Below are 24,361 nucleotides of genomic sequence, written 5' to 3'. Positions count from 1 at the left end.
AGGAATTATTTTATGCTATCAAATACAGTTTTCTCACAGAAATAGCTTCTACAGTCTTTATATATATTTTGATTTGTAAAGCAGTTTGGTTTGGTTCAGGATAAAAGCAAGACTGTTATAACAACATGTAGTGACAAGACAGTGGACATTAGAAAGAGTATATTGGAAAATATTTAGAAATTAATCCAAAACATGGATGAAAGTAGAGATATTATGTACTTTGGTCCCAAACCACACATAATTTTAAGAACAGAAGTAGCCCTTATTGACTTCAATTAACATTAGTCATACAGATAAGCTTATGTCTACACTTAAGTATGTAATTGAATTAGCACTTTGCTAATATCTAGCATATTGTCAAATAAATCTATAGGACAATTGGACATTTAGTGCACCCTTTTTTGTTTCTTACTCCTTAGGGTACAGTAAGAACTTCATTTAAGTGGAAGGGCAGCATTCATTTATGATTCCTGGGGTTGAAAACCAGTAGGCTTAGCAGCAAACACTTTGTTGTAAATCCTACAGTCTCTCATCAAGAATTAATAACTTTTAAGTGGTACACAAAATAGCTATCACATGTTTAATTCATTCAGAAGAAATAAGTATTTCTCCCATAAAATAAATCTCTGTGGAGGAACCTCAGACAGTAGACAATACGTCATTATTTGGTACTTAAAAACAATGGCACTCTTAAGTGTGATTTTTAAAGCCACTTTGGGTTAGTTTTGTTCTTAGCAGCAATCAATTGTCAGATGTTTACTGTACTCCATGTGCACTATTAAGGCATCACATGACATATTCATAGGCAACCTCAATTAAGTCATCTCTCACTGTAAATGAAACCAGATTTTTAAAATACACAGTGAAATCAGAGATCATAAAAGAGACTGGAGAGAGATATCTAATGGAGTAAACATAATTTGAGTAGTTTAACAAAAGCTTCCCCCATACTCTCTTAAAACAAACAAGTTACAAAACAGATTATAGTGAGGAAAAAAGGAAAAAAAAAAATCATTTTTCAGAACTATTCCTCCCTCCTTCAGCATCTCTACCCAGGTAGTTAGTATGATGGGCACTATCACTAGATCCAAGAGCAATTTTGCACTGCAAATAAAACTACAACCAGCAACTCATTTTACATCCCCCAAATAGCAACCATTGGATTATAATGTCCTGTTGCTGCCAAACTCTGCCAGAACAGGAGGTAAAATGATCAAAAACAGACCGTACAACGGAGGCATTGTGCTGCACATGCTAATCCTTTGTTCCTGCTGCTCTCAGCCATGCACACACACTGGCTGCAGCGATAGAATCAGAGTCAGGTTCAGAACGAGGTTCTCCACATTTGTTTACTGCCATACCCAAGAGCTGGGTGTATTAAATACCTCTGCAAACCAGGGCATTTTTATCTAGATAAGATATAGGGCACTAAGTTTAGACACTTGTGACTGAAAGCATTTATCATCACGGTACCAGGTTTTATTAAGAGACCACATTGTCTGAAAAAGCTGTTTTCTTCGGTCAAGGAACCTAAGCCTTTCTCTCTAAAGGACTTTCTATACCTTTTAATTATTGACTTTAGTGATTGTAGCAGCCTGTTATTTTCTCACAAATTAAAAGGTTCTTATCCTAACTGAGGATGACAGCAATTGAGTGGGGTTTCACATACAGATGAGCTGACCTAACAACTTGCTGCCATACCCTTCTGCAACCACTGCTTTGTGCTCCCTGGCTCCTGGCCACATGGCCCAGTACCCACTATTGTGCAGGCTCCAACATATAAACCAAACTTTCAGCCTATTTAACTCAATAAAGCAGCAGAAAACTACCCATTTGTTTGGTCTGCTCTTTTAATTAGCTAAATTAGCTTCCAGAGAGGTCTAGAAGCACTGTTGCTAATTCAGGTTAAGCAATGGCAGCATGAGACCAGAAACATGACAGAGGAAAGATGTGGGGGGAGTAGGACCTTCCTTTTACTATTAAAGTAGCTTGCTGCAGTCCTGATGGGGTCTGGACTGCAGTCCATTATCTGCAGATTATGTCCAGGCTGCAAACTAACAGAAAGCAGAGTAAATTAATTTGCATCCAACTCTGTGCTGCTTCAGCTATGCAATTCCAGTAACAAAGCACCCTGCACCACACTTCTGTTCAGGAGAGGCAGATATTATGTCTCTGCATATCTTTAATATTTGTTCACATATACACAACATTAAATTTGTGTAGTTAATAGGACTGATGGAAGAAGTCAGAGGAAACTGTGATTAAGGGCTAAGAAAAGAGTTAGGGGGAAACACTAAAGCCATATTTACTCAGGTCTAGTCTTATATTTGGGGTTGTCTAAGATGAAGCTAGTAAGAAAATGTTAAGGTTGGTTCAAATGCATGCAAATCTGCAAGCTCCTGTAATCTTCATAAAGCTCAGAGGTAGTTTTCCTCTGGTCACTGATGCCTTCAATCTCTTCTTCACACAGACAGGCTGTCCCCAGTGTCACAAGCCTTAGAGGTACGTACACAGCCTGCAGCCTAAATAACAGCAGGCAGCAAAAGTGAATGGAAGGAACCAAAAGTATCAGAATGAACAAAGAGTTAGGACTGGCAGGTTCTTAGAAGTGCAAACTGGAAAAGAAAAAAAAGAAAAAAGAAAAAAGAAAAAAGAAAAAAGAAAAAAGAAAAAAGAAAAAAGAAAAAAGAAAAAAGAAAAAAGAAAAAAGAAAAAAGAAAAAAGAAAAAAAAAGAAAAAAGAAAAAAGAAAAAAGAAAAAAGAAAAAAAATGTTACTAGACAAACTGAGAAAGGCAACATCTTGAAAAATGCTAGCGAAAGAAAATGTTGAACTCTACTTCCATTACACGATAGGTTCACTCACAGGATCAGTTGGGTTCAGTGAAATAGTTAACGTGAAGATCACCACAGGAGAAGGCAGGTATTACTCTGTAGTAACTTGAGTTAAATACACTGCATCTGAGCATCCAGTAAACTTTAAAATAACATTGTGCAGACTTTTTACATCTTTACGAGAAAGGCGTTTTTGGTTGGTAACATCAGCTTATTAAATAAACAGCAGAATACTGAAGGAGAATTAGGCTTACTGTATTATTTTTCTGCTTGGCTCAGTCTTGGCATTAGTCATTTCAGCCATTAGTCAATACCCTTTGTTTATAACTATCTTACGGACATCAATTTGGCCCCCGAAAAATGAAGCATTTGACTGTGTTACCCTAGGATGGCAAAGCAGTGAAATCTACTTACTTTTTATATGCGTCGTGAGAGACAAGAACAAGTTTTCCACAGATTTATTAAAACTTTTGGACTGACTGAGATCCTGCAAATGAGAGCCCATGAGTAAGAAAACATAGTATTTGCTGTTTTAAAGTTTCCATGGTCACATAACAAGCAAATGGTAAGTCTGCCTTATTATCCTGTCTGCTAGCAACTGTAATGCAAAAGCCGTAACACAAACCATCAAAATCACTTTTTTTCTCTCAGCAATGAAAGTAACACATAATAATGATCACTTTATCAATAACTGCTGAATATCATAGGATCACAACATCACCCAGGCTGGAGGGAAGCTCAGGAGGCCTAAATCCAACCTCCCGGTTGCAGCAGGCTCAGCTGTGAGCTCAGATGAGGTTGCTCAGTGCTCTATCCTGTTGGGCCTTGAAAGTCTCCAGGCAGAGATTATAGACACCACACAGCAACTCTGGGCAACCCGATCTGCTGCCTAACCATCCTCCGTGCCAGAAAGGGATTGCTGGATTATGGTCTGAACCTCTCTTATTTTGACTTTTGCCTGTTTTGTCCCCTCCTCCTGCCATGCACTGCTGGGAAAAGCCCAGCTGTCTTCTTGCTGACTCCCCCATAAACGCTAAAGAGGTCAGATCCACTAAAGCCACCTCTGCCCCAGGTTAAAGAAGCTCCTGTCCACCAGCTTTCCTTACAGAAGTGCTTGAGCCCCACCCTTCTCGGTGCCTCTACACTAAACATGCTTCCAATTCATCCATGTCTTTGCTATTCTATAGTGAGGAACCCAAACCAGAGGCAGTAGCCTAGATGCCAGTGCCAAGTAGAAGGGGTTAATCACTTCCCTCAGAAACTGAAAACTAATTGAAAACATGTCTCATGAGACTCCAACCTACTACCGATACAGCATAAAAAAGTGACAGAAGCAGAAGACAGTGTTTATATTGCAATGATGTTACAGCAGCTGTTGCCATTTACTGCATTTCTGCAGACAGTCTTTTCATATGATGGCCCTCTAAGAGTTGCATGAATACATACTTATATTTCAAAGATATGTACATTTACCTTTGTGTTACTTCCTGCAGAAGATTCAGTGAAAGGAGGTGGAGTTGGAGGTACAACAGAAATTTTACTAGAAATGTAAGAGACAAAAATGAATATATTATGCTAATACATGGATAAGTGAGCCAAATACATGCACACTATCTTTATTATCTGTCTCTTCTGAAATATGAAGATCTGGGTTAAGATCTCGTGTCTTTAAGAGCTGCAGCACAGGCTTACTGCCTGTGCTTGTAAGAATTAAGATTGCCTTTCTATCTTCTCTAGGCAGAATTATTAACTTACAACGGTGAGAAAGATCAAATTCAGGACAGACTTTGTTTGGCAGCATTACAATTTGTGTCCCAGGTGCTGAAACACAACCCATGTGTAACGTGCCCCATTTCTGTTTTGGAGATGTTGTCAGAAAACAGCTATCTTTATTTACAATACTGTAAGGGCCCTTCCTTGCCTGGGCCCAGGGCTGTCAGAGCCCTTTTACAGCATTCCAGCCATTTCACCTCTTGTAAATAGCCCTGGTCTGTTAAAGAAAGAGGAAAAAAAATAATCTGACTACAGTCGGTTATCACAGGACAATCACAGACCCTAAAGGCAGCCAGTAAAGTTTGATTTGCTTTTACTTTTACTGTATCTAGGTAAAAGCAAGGCCTTATGCAGCCCAAGTTAGGATCTTATCTGTCTACAAGTTCCTGTCTTATGCAGCTATGCTTTGCCAGATAATTATCATAAAACTGTTGCCATCTCTTTGTATCTTTTTCTTTCCTCTTTTTATTTTTATTTTTATTTTTATTTTTTTTTTAAGAATCATTTTTCTTTTATACTGTTCTTGCATTATGTATCACTGGTAGTATTTTAAGCATAGTTACGCTTAGGCCTCAAACCTTCAAAATACTTATTCAGTATAAAGTGGATTTTTTACTTGTATTAGATTTGGGTAAACAGATGCATCTTCCTGCATACAGAGTTTCTTGTCTCATATTTACTCTGAAACTATCAAATCAGCAAAATCTGCCATTGAGCAAATACAAATACTATTATGTATAATAATTGCTGTACCTAGTAATTATTACACCTGATAATTTTTACCTCTTATCATTTGAATGTAGTGTGTAAGTTTGAATGATACTGATGAAACTAGGTAGACAGAAAATAAGGAGATATAGCAAAAATTCCTTTATTTCAAGTAAATAACAAACTATTACTGTAAAAATAGTACTCTCTTCCATGCTTGATACCCTTTCTATGGGTTGCCCAGAGATAACAGTGACATTTTTTCTATGCTTTTTCATCTGTACTCAAGAGGTAATGAAATTTATTCATTATAATCAAAAAATACAAACTCCTGGCTGGTTTATAACATACAACGTATTGCCTTCATGAAGTCTCAGTGTTCTAGGACCTTTTGTCCCTTTATCCTTTTATGAGTCTTACCTCAGTTTCTGATAAGATTTCAAGAGCTTTGCACCAGCTGTTTCATGTCTGCCTGTGAAGGAGGGGAGAAAAAAAAAAGGTCACTTTGCAACAACAGCAGTTACTAATGCCTGACTGCACAGCACTTCTTAAAATCAGTGCCTTTTCAGGAACTCCCCCATATTTACAGAAGTTCATGCACATGCAGATCAGGAGTGAAATTAATCCCTATTTCACATATCAACGTATATGGCAGGCAACAGACACACCTCTCCTGCAACAAAAACTCATGATTTCACCTTCCCCTTTTTCAGGTGACACATTCAGCCTAGCTCTTGACAAACCCTGAGGACGATCACGTAGTGATGCTAATAGGCCTACTTCTTCAGGTTGCTAAGTGCCCTCGGCCTCCTGAGGGCTAGGAAGCAGGTAGTGCACAGAAATGCAATTAAACCATAAAATTCAAACACTATGGAAAGCTTGAAAATATGCTGCAAGAGTAGACACGTGGTAATTTCTCGCTTCTTATGAAAAATTCTTTCATTATTTCTACTAGAGAACTGAACAGCTGTGATGATGGATGACTAGCTCACAAACACAGGCAAAAACCCTTTGCTAAGGCTGTTCCTGTGGGGAAACAGCAACCATGTCACATTCCTCAGGTGAGCAGCCACATGATGTAAAGAACAGCAAGGAGCAAGCGCTCCATCAGGCACGAACAATGAAGGCTCATGAAAATGTAGCTTGTTCCTGAGTAATCACAAACAGAAAGAAGGGCCAAATGCATGCAACAAACAGCCAGCTGGAGTGGTTTTAATCACTAATCATTCATAATAATAACAATACAGACAGCAGCACGAGACCCATGCTTTGCTGGAGACATCATTAATTATATTACTTACATACAAGTAGCATATCCTGGTGGTGGTAGAAAAAATAATCAACTTACTGATGTTACAAATTTCAAACAGAACTCCAGAATTGATGCTCTATTATTAATACGTAATATTTGATATCTTGAGCTACTGTAGCATTAAATGATTTCTTAGATTTTTAACTTACTAGTCAGTAAAGGCAATCTACCACTTTTATGAAAATACAATTTTTAGATAGAAGCTACAGAAAATGAATAAAAAGCACACACATGTAACCTTTTTTTTTTTTTTTTTTGACTCTGCAACATCAGAAAACTTCACTGTAACGTGTACTGTTTCAGTTTAACTTATTTTGCAGTGAATACATCACTTGTGTTATATTATTAAACCAGAAGAGGGCACTGCCCCTCCAGGCTTGAAGGATACATAACTAAGATGAACGCTGTTTGAAAGTTTTCCCTTTTTTTAACTCCTTTAACTACATCAGTTGGTCTAATCATAGGAACCAAACAAAACATATTTCTCCCAAGAGGCTTACCTTCTGTATATCCTTAGAACTTTGTGACTTCAACAACATTACTATTAGACTAACTAAGCAAAAGGCTTCAAAGTACCAACAAAGCTTTGATAATGCAAGGTGAGAATTTTTTCACTGGAAAGAGGGACATTCAGTGCCTTGCAATATCAGGTTCAATATCTGAGAACAACATTTCATTTTCTAGTAACTGTTAATGTTAAGATTATCAGCTTTAGACTCTCTAAAAAAGAATATGAGAGAAAATTATTAACAATGGTTATGAAATACAACTGCACTTTAAAATATTGGTCAACTAATACAGTAAGATCAGAAATTGTCCTAGCTAGAATGGAATTAGGTGATTTATTTATTTATTTATTTGTTTCTAAATTAATTGTTTAGCAGAAACTGCAATTCAGTTTCTTAACATGTTAGCTGCTACCTTTGCTGAATAACTGCTACACAAGATTTGCCTGATTACATTCTTCCATTTATAAACAACTTCTTATTCAAGTCTCCCAAGAAATATTTAAGGTCCAGTGCTTTGCTTTTTACCAGCTATTCTTAAGTCTAGGTAAGATACAGATATTGTAAGTGAAATTGTAATATTAAGGTACAGTCATGTACAAAGGCAAATAGCTGCCTATCTGAAGTGGGGCTTTAACAGAAAGATACAGGAAATCCTCTTCACCTCATTAGTCACTGCAGGTGAAAAATGAAGACTAACAGCTCCTTGATTTGTGAATGACATTCCCATAAGCAATCCATCCACATCCTCTATAATTTCTTTTAGGGCTTTGTATTTTTAATTGCATTGAAAAGACTGAACAGAATGCAAATGCACAGCTGGCTGAATGTAAAGAAACGGTAGGTGTTTAGCTTTCTGTTGGTTTATAACTATGTATGTTTCTCTATTCCACTCCATTATTTCTTTAAGCTTTGAAACTTTCTGAGCAAAAACAACCTAAGTTTTAACTTTAACAAACAATGAATGCAAGATCAGTTCCTTCCCGCACATATATTTTGACATTTCCATACTTATTTCACGTGTCATGGAATTTCTTAGTAGCCTTACATGTTCATTTATCTAAATCAATATGGCCAGTAATTTTCTTATTCTGATTACTCACACAAAATAAATTATACTTTCAAATGCTTTCTGCTAGCTTGCATTTATGCTTCATTTATTGTACAGGCATACAAGGCAAGATAACTTCTGAGAGATCTCCCACAAAATATATGAAACGTCAAATATAGCAGTAGACTACATTCTGCATTTCACTTAAATGCACAACAGTTTGTGGCCTGTTCCAGTGATTACCTTCATCTGGATATTTCTTTGCTCTTTCCTCAAAAAACCATTCACCAGCCTTTACTTTCACATCTCTGAAAAACAAGCAGAATATATTTGAATGAACAAAGTGCATTTCTTTAAATGTTCAGTAACCACTTAACCATCCAACAGTCTCTCTTAATCCTGCCAGAAAATGAAGATTTCATGATTGATAACAACACTGACTGATTTTGCTGCGTGTTTGCAAACAAAGTGCTCCCTCCTCTCTCTCTTTTTTTTTTTTTTTGTTTGTATGTTTGTGGGGGACTGCTCATGTAAAGCAACAAATTCTGCTCTAGGCAGAGATCTGAAACAAAATTCCCAGGCCTGCCGTTCCATACACCACTTTATTCCACGTTAAAACAGACGAGCTATAGGATTCCTTTAGAAAATACAACATACCAGCTCCATTCACATTTACAACTCTTCCAGGTGGAAGCACAGGCATTGTCAGCACATGAGGCTTTTTTAATTTTGTATTTTGTAAACACAACAAACACGTTTAAACAACTGTCTGGAAGTGTACACAGGGACAGGTGAACGATGGCTTTCCGATGAGATATTCATCTCCTTCTGAAACCTCTGACAGGCCACGTTCTGGCACCAGGCGGCCTCTCCGAAGGCCTCTTCCCTCTGGCCATGGGCTTGCAGGGCAGTGCTGCCCAGCCTGCCCTTCCCTGCTGCCCCAAGCTGCCTGGGGACATGGCAGCACTCCCTGCACACACATCAGGAAGATGGCAACCTGTCTCTGCCTTGCCACAGCACAGCTTCAGTCCTCTCAGTCCTGTGTCAGCATCACCCGACCCAGTGCTTTCTGTCAGCTCCATGAGGTACGTGGATTTTGAAACTGCAGAAACCTCTGCATTGCCTTTTACCACTCAGTGTGAATTGGGTGAGAAATAAAGTCAGATGCCCCAAATAATTTAATGTGTAGGACTGCCACATTCGTCTGTAGGAGAGACTCTCAGCAGTGCTGCTGATGGTCATGTTTTGTTCGGGATAAACAACTCTAGTGGTAACCAAGACTTAAGATTATGGTTGCTCAGGACTTGAAAATCAGCTCTTACATTTCTTAGTCACCCTATTTTTCCCTCACCAGAGTAAACAAAAGGTGCTGACTAGTATTTACCCCACTGCTGCATTTCCAAAGACTTGCAGCCCTCGTGCAAAGCTAACTGAAGGAACTGAAGAAATGTGACTGAGTTTAATGGCCTTTGCACTGGGACTAAGCAAGATCAAATGTGAATCCCGTACCATTTCTTTGCTATAATGTCTATTCCACTGGAAAATTCCTCTGTATCAGCAGGATAGAAAATACAACTTCCTCAAAGTCTGAATGTTTTTTAAAATACATTTGCATAATGCTTTTCCATTTTCACCATTAAATATTTGGAAAAACTTATGAAATTATTCAGGGTGCACAGCACTGTAACACAGCAGTCTAGTAACTAGCTGCTCTCTAGAGAGGATTTCCAAGTGATCTGAAATTAATTTAAAAGAACAAGTGGAGGAAGCAATCTAGACAGAAAGAAATTTAACTTTTTAACCTTTCTCATTAGTGTTTATAGCATGAAGCCCAGATAGTATAATTTTGATGTATAAATAAACAATGTATAAACAGATGTATAAAGTTTGATACACACATCAAAATGTAGCAAGTGCTTTGTACTAAATATAGGTAGGGCTAATTTGCCTATTTTATGTGTAAACTGCAAAATAAACCAAAGATTCAGTGAGCATCTTTTCAGTGATGGTTTACAGTCTCTTCTAAAGCATTGAAAATTACTTCAATTTACTAGTAGAAATTCATTTAGCTTAAGACTGCTACTTTGCCTTAAATTTCCCAGGCATTATTTAAATGTCATTTTGGCATCTTAAGAGGGAATAAAGTGGTGCATTACTCTTGTGTTGGCACAAATCTCCCCCCTTTATACAGGGATTTATAGCACAACAAGTTGATTCATTTTCAAGACTTGCTGTCTTTGCATACAGAATATTAAATATTTTTCATTAAAGGTGGGAAAATATCATCACCATTTGGTTTAGCAAAATTCTGATTAACAGAAGGGACTATGATGGAGTGTTTTGATATGAAAATTGTACTAATACAGTAAAAGGAAGATTGCTTCCTTTTTCCAGGAAAACAAAACCAAGGTGACATAGTAAAGGAAAAAAACAAATTCAGTGTAAACGAACTTGGATGTCTGTTCTGACCGTATTTAAATGGTTGCTGATAATATTATTAACATTTTTTTTTTAAATATCTACAAGACATGACTTCACACTATTCATTAATCCAGGTTTCTCACCTCTGCAGTATGAAGCAAATAATAATAATGACTAGGAAATTGTCAAGCAATTGGCTATACTATGTGGAAAAACAGCACCTTCAACAACTAGTTTTGATGCATCAGTTAGATATAGATTCAGAAGCATGAGTGCCATCTAGAGTTCACTTATTAAGACTGTTCTGTGTTTTGCAATTAACACCTTTGTAAAAGAGGTGACGCCACCTCTGGCCTACCCTGAAGTTCCATTTTGCTGAACACAGGAAGGGACGTGCTGCCTACATGAAGAGTAAGGCCAAACTCCTACCAGTTTCTTTGCTGCCAGGACTTCATCCAACATTTTCATTCTACCAGAGGCTTTGGTTCATTAGCTGTTTAAAGCAACAGATACACACAAAAACAGTATCCAGCATTTAAACCAACGTGAACAAAATCAGCATAAACAAGATCTTATCAAAACCATTAACATTTCTTACCCATGAGCATAACAAACGGTGCATTTCCAAACACAGGGGTTCAGGCAGACACGGCATTCAGAGCACACTCGATGACTACACCCGTTGCATACGGCGCCTCTGTTCATCAACAACCCAAGGGATTTCTGACATCGGGCACAAGATCTCTCCTGGTATTCATGGCTGACATTTCTTGCCCTTTTCCATCGAAGCTGCTGCAGCTGCATTTTCAGTTTCCTAATCACCCAGGTAAAAAAAATAAATAAAATAAAACAAAACAGAAGAAAGACAAAACCCATGTAGGTCACAAGCTAATGCCCTGTTTGTGCAATGTCACTACCAGTTGGAGCTGTACCTTCAAGTTTGACCTTATTGTGGGCACTGTCTGAAGGCGTCTGCACACAGCATTTTTTGCACGATGGCTGCATATGCAACCACAACTGCGCATACAGGGTAATAGGCTAGCATAAGTGGGGTCCTGTTCACGTCAGTTATGTACACTCAGGACAGGGCACCAAAGTTATGTATGCGAGTGTTCATGTCATTCACATACAAAAATTGAGACTAAATTGTGCTCGCTTTTGATGATGTTTATCATCATATTTATCAAGATTATTTGATTAGAAGAATCAAGTCTTCTATCAAATAGAACAGCTGTAACAAACACATCACCTGAAAGTCAAATAAAAAACACATCTGACCAAAATATCTAAACCTTTCCCTTTCATTAACCTTGCTTCCATGACAAGTACCAAGAGCCAAGATCTGTTTTTGTCACCTACATCACCAACAGATGTCAGTGACTTTCTAACTAATTCAGATTTTGTTTATAACCCTTTACTTACTTTTCACAATCACTTAATAAGCCCAGTTATATACACACAAACCTGTTCTGTAAACAACGTTTAAGTTTCCACATTTAAGTATGACTAAAAACTTCTAACTTAGTGATACAAATACCTTGCTTTATATGGGGATGCAATGTGACAAAGCAATGCACGAACTGCAATGAAACCCTTACAGAAGAGCTAATACAAAGCAAATAAAATGCTGAAGTATTATCCTTTATCCTTCACTACTGAGATACTTGTGTAGTGTGAAACACAATCCTTTTCCTAGCCAATGTCACCTATTGACATCCTCTGAGAAAGCACACTGCTCTTGCTTGCTGTCGAATAGGAGAAGGAACAGAGATGGATTCAGCACAATGAGGAGGTATCCAACAATTTTTAACTTTAGTCTTGGCACAACACAAGTTAAAAGTGTTCTGCATTATTAGGACTGTAAAGGTATATGTAGGAGCATGATGAGGATGTCACAAAGCCCTCACTGAGGAAGAAATACAAGTAGCAACTGAACTTCCTACAAATCCTAGAACTAAAATTCATTAAGTAGATTATTGACAGAGCAGTATTTGACCATCTTTAATGCAGAGTAGTCAGTAGTGTGGTAAATCCAAGAGACTCTGGATAACCCCTTATTTTCCCAAAGAATAAAAACTTAGTATTAACAACAAATAAAAGAAGGAATACATCCGGAAGGTCAGCAAGGAGAAAGAAAAGTACTCCTGAGGGGGGGAAAAAAAAAAAAAAAAGAAAGTAAAAGATCAGAAATACATGAAAAGGGTAGTGTCAGATACCTTACTCTTTCTTCCTCTGTTTTTCTCACCACCTGGTCACGGTACAGGACTTCTAGAACAGCCTCTCGCTCCAATTCCTTAAGGAAGTTTAGATTAAATTCACAGGCCATTTTTGCCAAACTTCACTTATTTCGTAGACTCCTGACTCACTGCTCTAGTATATTCAAAACGATGGATACTACTTTAGAGAATATAATGTGGCTCTCGAGATCTGAGTGTTTATCAAGAGTTTGTCTTCTTCCTTGATTGGTGATATGTCTCACTGTGTCATACCCTTGAGGAAAAAAATAACTATGTCTTCACACAAGAGATCATTTAAGCATCTCTGCTACCCAGGGAATATGAAGAGTTACAAGGTCACAGTACTTGACTTTTTCATATCAAAGAACTTCTTGTTCTTCTTCCTTTTTTTTCTTTTGCTGAGAGTGGTTCCAAGAGGGATGAGAGCATGCAGCAAGGTCCCAGGTACGGCTTTAGCTATCACCAGGAGGTAGCATAAAGGATTTGGGGAAGTGGTTTGCCTTACTTGGTCTTGTAGATTTGGAATTTCAGGATCTAGGGAAAAAAAATACACATCATTGTTCCTTCTCCTCCCTTCTTCAAGACATTTATTTCAAATAGCATATGAGTAATACTTTCTGCAGACCACTTTTTGCTACATGCAGTCCTTTCATACAGGAATTCAGACCAGGGAGAGGTTTTAAGACTGCCATTCTTTAGAGAGTCTCACAGTAATGTCCATTAACACTCAGACATATTTTTCAGGTAATCAACATGAAACAACCATCAAAGATGATCTTAGGTTCAAGCACAGGCCTAGAGGTGCCATGACAGCAAAAGCCATGCTGGTTGAGACAGAAATGCCCCTTTCTGATCTCATCTTTCTGAAAAGACAAAACACCACAAGCCTCAGAGAAGGAAGAGAAATACCCCTTGAGAGTCGTTTCTAATAATAACCTGATTTCTGTTAAGACTAGATAAAGCATTTATCACACAGTAATGCCAGTATCTTTGTTAATGCCCACCAACACCAAACAGTTAAGATAGATAATATTTCTAGCTCAGCGCACTAACAACTTTTATATCAAACTGATGATATTAATGTACAAATATAGAAGTATAAAAACCAAAACAGATTCACAGCCATGCTCTGGATATATTTTGTGACCTTCACTTTTGTAAAACGCTTAGTAAAGCACAAAATAATTTTGTTGCAGTAAAGTAGAGAAAGAATATTATTGTTGAATCCAATTCAGTTAAGACACCGTAACCAGTTTTATTACTACTGTAGTGTTCAGTATGTACTACAGGAAATGTACAAGTGTTCCAGTTATGCTATACCAAATATTAAAGATACCTATACGAAAACAGGTTAAGTGCTTCAAAGTTAATATGGACTAAATACATAGTGTTAGACTTTCCACTAAGACAAAAGGATAAAAGTTTACTGAAGCAGTTACAGATATTTCACTGATGTACCTCAGATGAGAATCTGACCAAATTGATTATTATTTTAAAACACTGAGAGTTTTAAGGTTAAAACCAAACAAACAAAACAGGAGGCAATAATTGATATTGATATAAACAGTATGCATTCCATTCTTTTACATATTTTTTTTTTCATTAAACTCTTCAACAGACAACAAAAGGACAAAGCATTTCACAGAAGTGTTAAGAAGTAAAAAAAGATTGGTTTCCTGTGGAAACAAAAGACACAGAGATAGGCATAATCACATTTTATTTCCTTAACAACTGCAATTTCACAGGATATTACTCAGTTAAAACCTAAAAAGCCCTAGCAATTTTTAACACCATGTGTGTTGTTTTCAAAGACCCCTGCCACCTCCACCTGCTTTAATCTTTCATCTCAAGGATATCTCCAAGAATTAACTAACAGATTTCAGCCTTCAATTCCCTTTAAGTCAACACAGCCTTTACACCATACAAGATACCAAAACAGCCATTACAGTATTTGGAAGTGAGGCCTTCTGTGAACTGCCAGGATTTCCAAGGGCCGGTATATGTACAATGTTGTCAGCAAAACCTGCTGAAGCATCAGAATGAGCTAGCGAATTCATGATAGTCATTATTAGGGGGGATCAAAGAAAACTGCTCTAGTGATCTTAAAGAAAATATATGAATATCTTACAGAGCTACTATTCCTGTACAACAGTTAAAAAAGCAACATCTGCTTTTAAGAAAGTACAAAAATAGTTGCTGTTTGATATCTCCTCCAAATTCTTTAAAAAAGGGTTACCTCCCCTCTTCACAGGGAAGCCCCAAGATGTCCATATTTCAAGCCTGTTTTGGGAAATGGATTTCAGATGACTTCTTAGAGTATAAAAAACTATTGGGGGCATAAAGAATCTTACTTAGAAACTCACATATAAATAGATATTTTTAATTATGTTTTCAGCTGTTCAAGCTTGTACAAATTTAAGTAGTGTGAGGGAAAGCATGGTTTGGAGCCTTCCCTTGTTTCCATTTTGTCTTCCTCACAGCTATGTTCTCTTTCTGCCGAAAGGCTTTTAACCTCAGCCCATCAGAGCTGCTGCAAACACCGCCATTCAAAACAGCTGGTTTATTGCAATACCTCATATTCCATTCACAGTGACAATTTGTATAAGCACTGCATCTAATGCCAGCAGTAGACTGCCAAAAGGGACTAGGATGGAAAGACTGGGATCATCTTCTGACACCAAACAGCAGAACAAATTTACTGCAGAGAGAAGTGCCAGGGGCCCTGTGTCCAACAGCATCTGCACTATGCAGAGGAACAAAAAGGCTCCATGAGTCTCACTGCATCATGTGCTGCACAGAACAAAGCATAAAATCCATCACAGAGACAGCAGCTGTATGATTACTGCACCTGCACATCCCTACAGTGTTTTGTTTTGTTTTAATTTTTATGAAGATTTAAGCACAAACAACCATTGTGTTCTGTCAGTTTGTCTTGTACATATGAAGATAACTCAAAATCTAACTTAATGATGAGGTAGCTTCAAGAACAAATAAAATACTCCTTTCCCTGAAATAGGATGATCCTTGTGCTTCACAACAGATTTGAGTTCTTAGTCATTTCAAGGAAGAATTCCAAGTGAGCTTAGAAGCTCACCATGGCTGATTAAAAAATAAATAAATAAAAATAAATAAATTAAAAAGAGCTTTTCTAACACTGAAGCTGTCTGCATTAAATTAGGTTTTGGTAGCATTAAAGAAGTGGTGTTTCCAGTAATGACACTTCTTGACAGGAAAAAACAATCTTAAAAATCTCCGTTCTTATTTACCAATCGAATCAGGCAATCTAGCTAGCTAGCTACCTTGCACAGTCCGCTAACCTCACAAAGCCCAGCACCTTCTTTGTAAAACCAAAAGTAACAGCAACCTGGTTAGTAAATACCACGATACTTCTTCCTCTTCATTGCAAAGCTCACAAAGTATTTTGTTCACACGTTATTTTAAATCATATCTTTAAAATAACCCTAGCGTCAGACAGATGGATGAGTAGCTTTCTTAGAATATCATCTCGAGCTGCTGTAAAGGAGATGAGAAAACCAACATGGTCACTTCTTAAGAGAGGGAGGTGTGCACGCGTACAGAGCAATCTGAGAAGACTGTGCTCTTTTCTCTTAAATCAAACTAAGGTGGTATGTAATTATGTAACAGGAGGTTAATCAGAAGGCCTAGGACAAGTTAAAGTGCAAAAAGCAGCATATTTTATAAGTTTTTAAGCTTACAAATGCTTGACTTAACAAGCTTCTTTCTCTCAAAGCAATTTTGCATGTAATGTGATATTGAACTTCTTTCTCCCTCCTTTCAGATCCTTAAGCATTAGCAAAATAATGACCAATAAATAAGTACAAATAAACCAATCTTCTAAAGATTCACAGAGCCTTTACTGACCTGAGGTAATTGGATTACTCTATCCATTAACCCAAAAGACAGATGTAATACATCAGTAGCTAGGACACCTATTACGGAGGTTCAGAATAAAAACGTTCACAAATGCTACTGGAATGTATGGCTATTTTACATTTTGTAGAGGACAATCAAATACATTTAATCTTAGTTAAGAAAATTATAAGCATTAAAGACACTATTTTAAGTAGCAGTTGTGGTCTTTCCATAAAATATTTGCAGTTTAACCAACGCCATTTCAGTAAATAAAAACGCATTCCCCTATGTAACGTCATATAGGACAGTTAAAAAAAAAACGTCCTTACCTTTTCAGCAGCCATCAAAGAAAGATGCGTGGAAGTAAACGGCTTTTAAGAGATGAGTTGCACTCTTACTATTTGTTTATCTTTCCTTAAAGAAAACTGGTGGCAGTTCTCCACCCCCTTTCCTTCCTTTGACACCAAAATTAGACTGAAGTATGCACAGAGGAGCATCCCCAAAAGAGATAAAAGCAAATACAATCAAAGAGCAGCTCTCGTGTTACAACAGCTTCTGCAAAGTCTCTGGTTTTGTTCCCAGCAAGAGCAACTAATAATCAATGGGAAGTTATTCGTTTTTCTAACATCAAAAAGAGACTCGGCACAACAGAATATGAAAGCTGACTGATATCAGCAAAATATACTTAGTTTTCAAGCCACACACAGGAAGAGAAGTGGCTTTTAGTTCTACATAATTTCTTTTTCTGATACTATAGATGTGAAAATACTACTAACCTCAATGTCCCCAGAACTCGCACAGAAAATACCACCCGTATCACACATGATTCTTTCTTGAAAATAAATTTTGCAACTCTGAATAAAAAAGCAATTAACATAGACAAACAGAGGAAAGCACACAGTTCAAAAGAATTCATTTTTATAGACTAGTGAAAAGCAGAAAATTAGTCTACCTACCAGCAGTAAACCTGATGTTTGGATGGGATATCCTAGTTCAGTCTATTATAGAACTAAGCGTGAGTAATGAATTTCAAAGTTTTATCCATTTAATTCAAAGTCTGGGAATTTGTCTGGAAGGTCCTTTCCTACAAACTAGTTCTACCAGATAAAACTGCACATAGACTACAGAAACCCTTATTAGTGTTTTGAGTGTTACAAAATATACTGCTTTTAGTTTAAAATACAGCACTACAGTTTTACTCACACGGCAAAAATTGACCAGCCTTCAATCTTACAAACTCATTACTTTCCATAGATTCAAATACTTCCACCTGTGCTCATCAAACTTAATCATGTTCTTCAACTGCATTGCTAAAAAGAGAGCAACTGCTGGTGGATCACAGAACTAAGCCAAAAAAAAATAAAAATAAATGGATGATTTGGGCCTGCATTTCAGGCAAAACTTTAATTAAATGAAAGACCACAAATAAACCAGGGAGTGTAATCACCGTCAGTGACAGGCTTGTAAAGCTGGCCTGGGGGAAGAAAGTCACAGTTGTCCTGTCCATCTTTATCCCTGGAGCCAACATTGTTACATCTACCAGAGTAGGTCAGAAATAATTATCTAGACTACTTTTGGAGACTTCCAAGGAGGACTTCACATGCTTTGTTATCCACACTGCTCTCTGCCAGCGGGAGCAGCCCTGAGGAGCAAGGCAAGGGGGAGCTGAGGAGGAGCACAGGGACTAGGGACCATCCCAAGGCATCTGAGCAGGGTGGGAGCTGCCAGCAGGCTCCATCAACAGTCCCAGTGTGAGGTGATCGGGCAGGATCTGTCCCAGGACACCGGTCAGGAGCACCAGGAGATGGGGCTGGACACGGGTGGGGATACAGGGCTGAGGTGCACCCCAGAGACAGGCCTGGTGCAGAGGCCGCAGTGGGGTGACTGGTGCAGCTGGGACCCATTTGTGTGCTCTCAGGGCCCCAAGACTGTAACTCACAGTGGTGTTAGGTGGAAAATTAGGTTGGAAATTCGATGTATCTTCTCAGAAAGAGCAGTCAGGCATTGGAACGGGGTTGCCCAGGGAAGTGGTGGAGTCACCATCCCTGGGGGGGGTTTAAGGGAAGGTTTAAGGACCTGGTGCTTAGGGACGTGGTTTAGTGGGTGATATTGGTGGTAGGGGGATGGTTGGACCAGATGATCTTGGAGGTCTTTTCCAACCTTGATGATTCTTGAAATACAATGTCTAAAATCAGACACAGTATTCCCTGTGATGCCTTAGTGCACAGAGTACAACAGGAATGCTGCTTCCACTACTTCCCAGCGTGGCACCTCCTTTTTTAACAGCAGCTTCACAGGTCAGACCAAGGTAAATTGTATCTGATATGCCCCTCTACACCCTGCTCCATGGCACTGCCACCCAGTCAGCTGGCCTGCACCCTGCCTCATTCACAGGGCTGATTATTCCTGCCTCAGTGTAGGCCTTTGGGCATGCACCTATTAATTTATTTTCTGCTTTCTTCAGAGCATTTCTCCACTTCACCTGGCCCCTTCCGAACCTCAACAGCACCATGTACACAGCCCCCCAGAAATTCGTATCATTGGTAATTTGGGTTATGTGTAAAAATTGCGCACACACAAGTCCATAAACTCTAAAAATAAACTGTAAAAAGGGTACCCTTTAATTCCATTGCCCAAATTTCGATTCGGGATGTTAAAAAAAAATAAGAGTGAGACAGAGAGTGGCTTGGAGCTGTAAGAACACACAGACTCTTTATGCCTTTCCCTGTTTTTTTATTCCAGTTTGTGGACGCACACGATGACCGCAGCCCTTCCCTTCAAGGTTTGCTTTCAAACCCACGAGGTCCCTCCCTCTGCACCCTCCACCCAGCAGCTCCCAGGACACCGCCACAACCCAGCTGCCTGAACACCAGGGCGGCGCTGAGCGCCTCAGCCCCCGGGGCAGCGCCATGGCGGCGTCCACCACCCCCGGGCCGTCGCTATGGGGACGGCGCCATCTTGGGCGCGGCCCGGGAGGCGGGGAGCGGAGCGGAGCGGAGCGCAGGGGCCATGGACGACTTCCAGGCGGGGGACGAGGTAACGGCCCCGGGGGGCTGCGGCCCCGGTGCGGGGTGCCGGGGGGATGGCGGGGTGTGGAGCCCTGCCGGTGGCGGTGGCGCAGGCTGAGACAAAGCCGGGGCCGTGCCGTGCCGTGCCGGGGGTGCTGCTGCTGCCGCAGGGGGGCCTTTGCCTCGCTGCGGTGGGCGATAGCGAAGCAGCCGTGGGCCTGGCCTGTGTCGTGCGGCTGCGTTAATAAGAGATAATTAACAATTCGAACATCATTGTGATACCTGTTTTTAGAGAAGTGTTCAGGATTACGGAAAAAAAAAAAACGCCTTGCAGTTGGCGCTTGTTGCCCGGGAACACCCTTTCCAAACACGGTGTTGGGAACGGAGGGGTGGCTCAAATCACCAAGCTTCTGTGCTCTTCCCTTTTATTTTTGAAAGAAAAAAAAATATTTGCATTGTCTTGTTAAAAGGTGGAGCACTTGTATTGTTTGGCACCTTATTCACGACACACAAATCGCAATGTTGTGTATCAGGGCTCAGTGCCTCACGTATTTAATCCCATGTATGTTTTCATCCTAAACAAGGGGATGGTTATGGGAAGTAACACAGCCCCCTGAACCAAATTCTGAAATTTATTTATGTCTCTCCCTTTCCCACTTTTTTCAATCAAAAACCAGAACTAAATACCCTTGAGAATGTGGTCTGAATTTAATTCAGTTTAGTTTGATGAATTTTGTTTGCTTACTCAGGCATTTCAGAGCAAAGTTCTAGACTTCGTGGAGAAAAAGCACGTACAGCTTGTCATCTGGCCTGGCAACATGCTGCATGTCTGCCGGCGTCTGGCATGCATGTTCTCAGTTTCTGCTCTGTGGGAAAGTATACAGTGATAAATCTAGCTCTTATTTGGGTAAATACAGTGATGCTCCTTAACGTGTAAGCACCTGTAAAATTAAGTAGTGTGAAAATGAATGCAAATTATTAAATCAAAGTCAAGAAGCTGAAAATAAAAGCAAATTTGCTATGCAGTATATGAAAGCTTTGAGGTGTGCTAGCAGGTCAGTGCCTCTGAACAGTCATTAAAAAGGCGTTGCCTGCCCTTCTCCCTTGGCATGTTGCTGCCTTTGTCATGGAGAATACTCAGCTGCTTGCATCTTTCTGAAGTCGAGCATCTCTGAAGCTGTCTAGAGAGTTCACCATCTGACCAAGGCCTGAGTAGGTATAGATGTGTCATCCCTGAACACCCTAATTGTGCTTTTATTCATGATTGCCAGCTAAAGAAGCTGCAAGACCTTCAAGCCAGAGCTTGGTCAAAAAAGAGAAGTCAGAAGTAAAAGCCTGGGCGTGCATGAGCGTCAGCGGCACTTTGTGGCAGAGCTGCCGTGCCCAATGTCACCGCGCCCCCGTGCTGTTGTGACCAGGGCAGGAGGCTGGCTGCCTGGCTGTGCTGCTGCCAGCATGTGAGAGCCAACACAGGGCATGATAGCAGCTGAGGGACTAGAACAGAAAGGTATCCTAACCGTGCGGGAGAACAGGTACCAGTTTTAAGGTCAGTAAAATGCTGGGGCCTTCCCTGTGCAACTTCCCCTTGCTTCATCTCTGCTGCCTGAAGCCCGAGAGAATGCTGAAGGTGGTAGGAAATGCAGAAGCTAGATTTCCCCCTCTTTTCAAGCAGTTTTCTTTGTATCCCAGCTGAAATTGTAGTGACAGCTTTTCCTTGAGCTGGGAATTGATGCTTTGTCCACATCACTGCCCTGAAGATGTGGGTTTCACTTAACCGTGAGCCGTGTCTGTGCACTGAGGTTATCTCTGCAGCCTGGTCAGTGAACCATAGGCATGAATGCTTATTGTAAGATGGGCTTATACGTGTATGGAAATGCTATACGTATTATTTTAAAGTACTTTCTAGTTAAAATTGGAAAACTTTGACTTAGAAGTCCAGCTGGCATTACTTCGTCTGTTACTTTCCATTATTTTGTTAAGAATGTTCACTTGACTGGATTCAGGTAAGTATGGTTAAGTTATGAGCAAAAAAGGAAGAGTAGGCATCATCTGACTTGCAATCAACCTATCAAGCATGAATTAAGCTTGAAGTCTATTTTCTTTACAAAGCTTGAACTGTGTAAATGGCAGAATGCGTTCACTGATGATTTACAATTTTGCTTCTTTGTAGACTTCCTTTGTCGTTGATGAAGTCAGTAACATCATTAAGGAGGTAAACAACATTCTCACTTTGGTGTGAAAGGATGATATGTTGTGTGCTGTGTGCTAAAAAAGCATTCAACAAAATCTGGTGACTAGTTAGAGGCAGGTTATTATGGAAGTGTAGGTAATCATTGATTAATTTAACCACTGTGCACCCTTTAAGTGGAAATGATACCTAGCTGTGGTTGTGATGTGTATTACAAACCCAGAAGATGATTGAAATAATTTCCCCTGCTCCTCTCTGCAGTGTATGCCTACTTCCAGGCAGCTGTTGTATGCTAAAGCCTGTCCAGATTGCATGTTACCAAAGCATAAAACCTGTGTTCTCTACGAACTGTCTGCATATGCATGTTACTGTGGTCTTCTGAGATGCTTTTCCTCTTAAACAAGTTGTTTGAAACAACTCTTCTGGTTGTTACAAAACCTGAATTTCCTGTGCACAAATTTTCTAGAGAGATTTGGGTTTTGCATCTAGAGTTCCTCTCCTAGAACAGACAAGCACCTTTTTTTTAACACGTTGCAAAACAACCAAAAGATCAGACTTCCTGTAAATTGTCTAGGTGTGCTCTAATACCTGTTCCTGTCCCTTCTGAATCTGAAATAATTTTGTGGTTATTTTTTAAACAATTTCTGGAAGAAAAAATATATCAATGAAAAAACCTGCAACTTTAATGTGCTTTTGTGCCTTAGAGGGGAACTCTCCTCATTAGGAAAATGGACTGTTTGGCTAAAGGCTTCTGTTCTGGTAGTAGCCAGTAATTACATGGGTATTTTTGTTTTGATGTTGTTTTCCAAAAATGATTGCTGCAAAATCTGAAGACCATTTCCAAAGCAGAATATGTGTGGATGGGCCATCATTCTGTGCATTTTTTTCAGTCTCTTCCGGACTGTTTAAATGCAAGACCCTTTTCATAAGTCTGGCTCCAGGACATTAGGATAGGAATTAGGAAGAATCGAGATACCACAAAGTGAAAAGAGGAAGGAATATATTGTTGTACCTTCTGTGCCTGGCTCAAACTCTGAATTACAAGATCTGTAACATTTGAAAACAGTTCCAGCAATCTGTACGGACAAGTAGCATTTAGGATATTTTCTACGAGTACCGTGTCTCATCCTCAGTGTTCAGATGGATAAACAGGATCCTCGTGGAGTGACAACGGGGCTTATTTTGTGTTTGTCACCAACAGGCCATAGAAAGTGCCATCGGTGGCAATGCCTACCAGCACAGCAAAGTGAACCAGTGGACAACAAGCGTGGTGGAACAAACTCTAAGCCAACTCACGAAGCTGGGGAAACCCTTCAAGTATATCGGTGAGCTCTACTTTGTTTTCTGTTTAAGCGGGTAGACAGCTAAGAATTTAACAACAACAAAACTGCTAGAACCATGGCTATTAACTACTCATAAGCACGTATGTACTGTGCTAAGCATAAATGTAGCTAGATGGTAACTGATGATAACAATAAACTAATAAAAGCTTCTCTGCTGACAAACAGTGACCTGTGTGATTATGCAAAAGAATGGTGCTGGGCTACATACAGCGAGCTCTTGCTTCTGGGACAACTCCAGTGATGGTAAGGAGCAAAACTGTTGGATGCTTCAACTTACAATGTTAACGCCAGTCCCCTGGAGACTAGGCCGTGTCAGTTTTCAGAGTGCTATTGTTCTGGAGCAGTAGCATACAGCGTGGCCTTTTTTCCATGTGGCTGTGATGCTAACTCTCCTAATACATTAAACGCTTTGCTGTTGTGCAAGCTACAATCTTGAGATTCTTAAACAAATCTGCATACAAGAGCATGCATTTTCATATTAATCACTGTAAGTGTCTCCTGTCTCTGAAACTTTTTTTTTTTTTTTTTGTCTTTGTAGGAACTTGTACTGTGAGATGGGAGAATAAGACCATGTATTGTATTGTCAGTGCCTTCGGACTTGCAATATGATTGCCTTGGAATCGGTCATCCTTCAACTCTTTTCTACTCCAGCACTTGATTCCATCTCAGCTCAAACTGTGAATGCACTGAACAACTGGTTTTAATATACTTTTTACGTAACTTTTTTCAAATGTGAAAACATGCTGTTACATGGTTTATGTTTGTACTTGGTATCGTACCAGTGTCGCCACGCTGTCTTAACACTTCAAGAACTTCTCTTTAAGGTGCTAAATCTGAAATCTGCTGCAGTGTAAACACTTTCTCTAGATTTCTTTTTTAAGACCAATATAAATAAGACACTGACTTTCACACTTTGTACTCTTGGTTAGCATTAAATTATTGAAATTCATAACCATTGGTGTGACTTGTTTGAACTTAACCCTTCTGGAATTTTTTAGGAGTTCCAGTTCCCCTTCGTAAGCTGGCTAGCATGTTTCTTGGGAATAGTAGCAAGCAGTCCTTCCCTTTTCAGGCCCAGGCAATAAAAAACACTCACCCACCCCAATTC

General features: G+C 39.4%; 2 protein-coding genes across 2 annotated transcripts in view; one reads left to right on the top strand and one right to left on the bottom strand.

Moving 5' to 3' along the window:
* SYTL3 (synaptotagmin like 3) overlaps positions 1-17,379 on the bottom strand; it is a 33,849-nt gene extending 16,470 nt beyond the window's left edge. The window contains exons 1-7 of the mRNA XM_082756614.1: positions 17,044-17,379; positions 12,821-13,375; positions 11,203-11,418; positions 8,427-8,491; positions 5,735-5,786; positions 4,307-4,373; positions 3,248-3,320 (exon numbers count right to left, since the gene is read on the bottom strand). Of these exons, the coding sequence (XP_082612740.1) occupies positions 3,248-3,320; positions 4,307-4,373; positions 5,735-5,786; positions 8,427-8,491; positions 11,203-11,418; positions 12,821-12,930 (583 nt within the window). The 5' untranslated portion in view covers positions 12,931-13,375; positions 17,044-17,379. The remainder of the gene's footprint in view (positions 1-3,247; positions 3,321-4,306; positions 4,374-5,734; positions 5,787-8,426; positions 8,492-11,202; positions 11,419-12,820; positions 13,376-17,043) is intronic.
* Positions 17,380-19,594: 2,215 nt separating this feature from the next.
* On the top strand, positions 19,595-24,332 carry DYNLT1 (dynein light chain Tctex-type 1). Its single transcript, XM_082756616.1, has 5 exons — positions 19,595-19,750; positions 21,893-21,934; positions 23,112-23,235; positions 23,419-23,496; positions 23,792-24,332. The coding sequence occupies exons 1-5, from the start codon at positions 19,724-19,726 to the stop codon at positions 23,860-23,862; spliced, it is 342 nt and encodes a 113-aa protein (XP_082612742.1). The 5' UTR covers positions 19,595-19,723; the 3' UTR covers positions 23,863-24,332.
* The last annotated feature ends 29 nt before the right edge of the window (positions 24,333-24,361 follow it).

This window comes from Aythya marila, assembly GCF_965140915.1.
Source record: "Aythya marila genome assembly, chromosome: 3".
Lineage (NCBI taxonomy): Eukaryota > Metazoa > Chordata > Aves > Anseriformes > Anatidae > Aythya > Aythya marila.
The sequence above is the reverse complement of the archived record's forward strand: the minus strand, read 5'-3'. Positions and strand labels throughout refer to the sequence as shown.

Coding starts and splice junctions, on each gene's coding strand:
- DYNLT1 (XM_082756616.1), top strand. CDS start 19,724: ATGGACGACTTCCAGGCGGGGGACGAG. Junction 19,751..21,892: donor ACTTCCAGGCGGGGGACGAG/GTAACGGCCCCG, acceptor GCTTCTTTGTAG/ACTTCCTTTGTCGTTGATGA. Junction 21,935..23,111: donor TCAGTAACATCATTAAGGAG/GTAAACAACATT, acceptor TGTCACCAACAG/GCCATAGAAAGTGCCATCGG.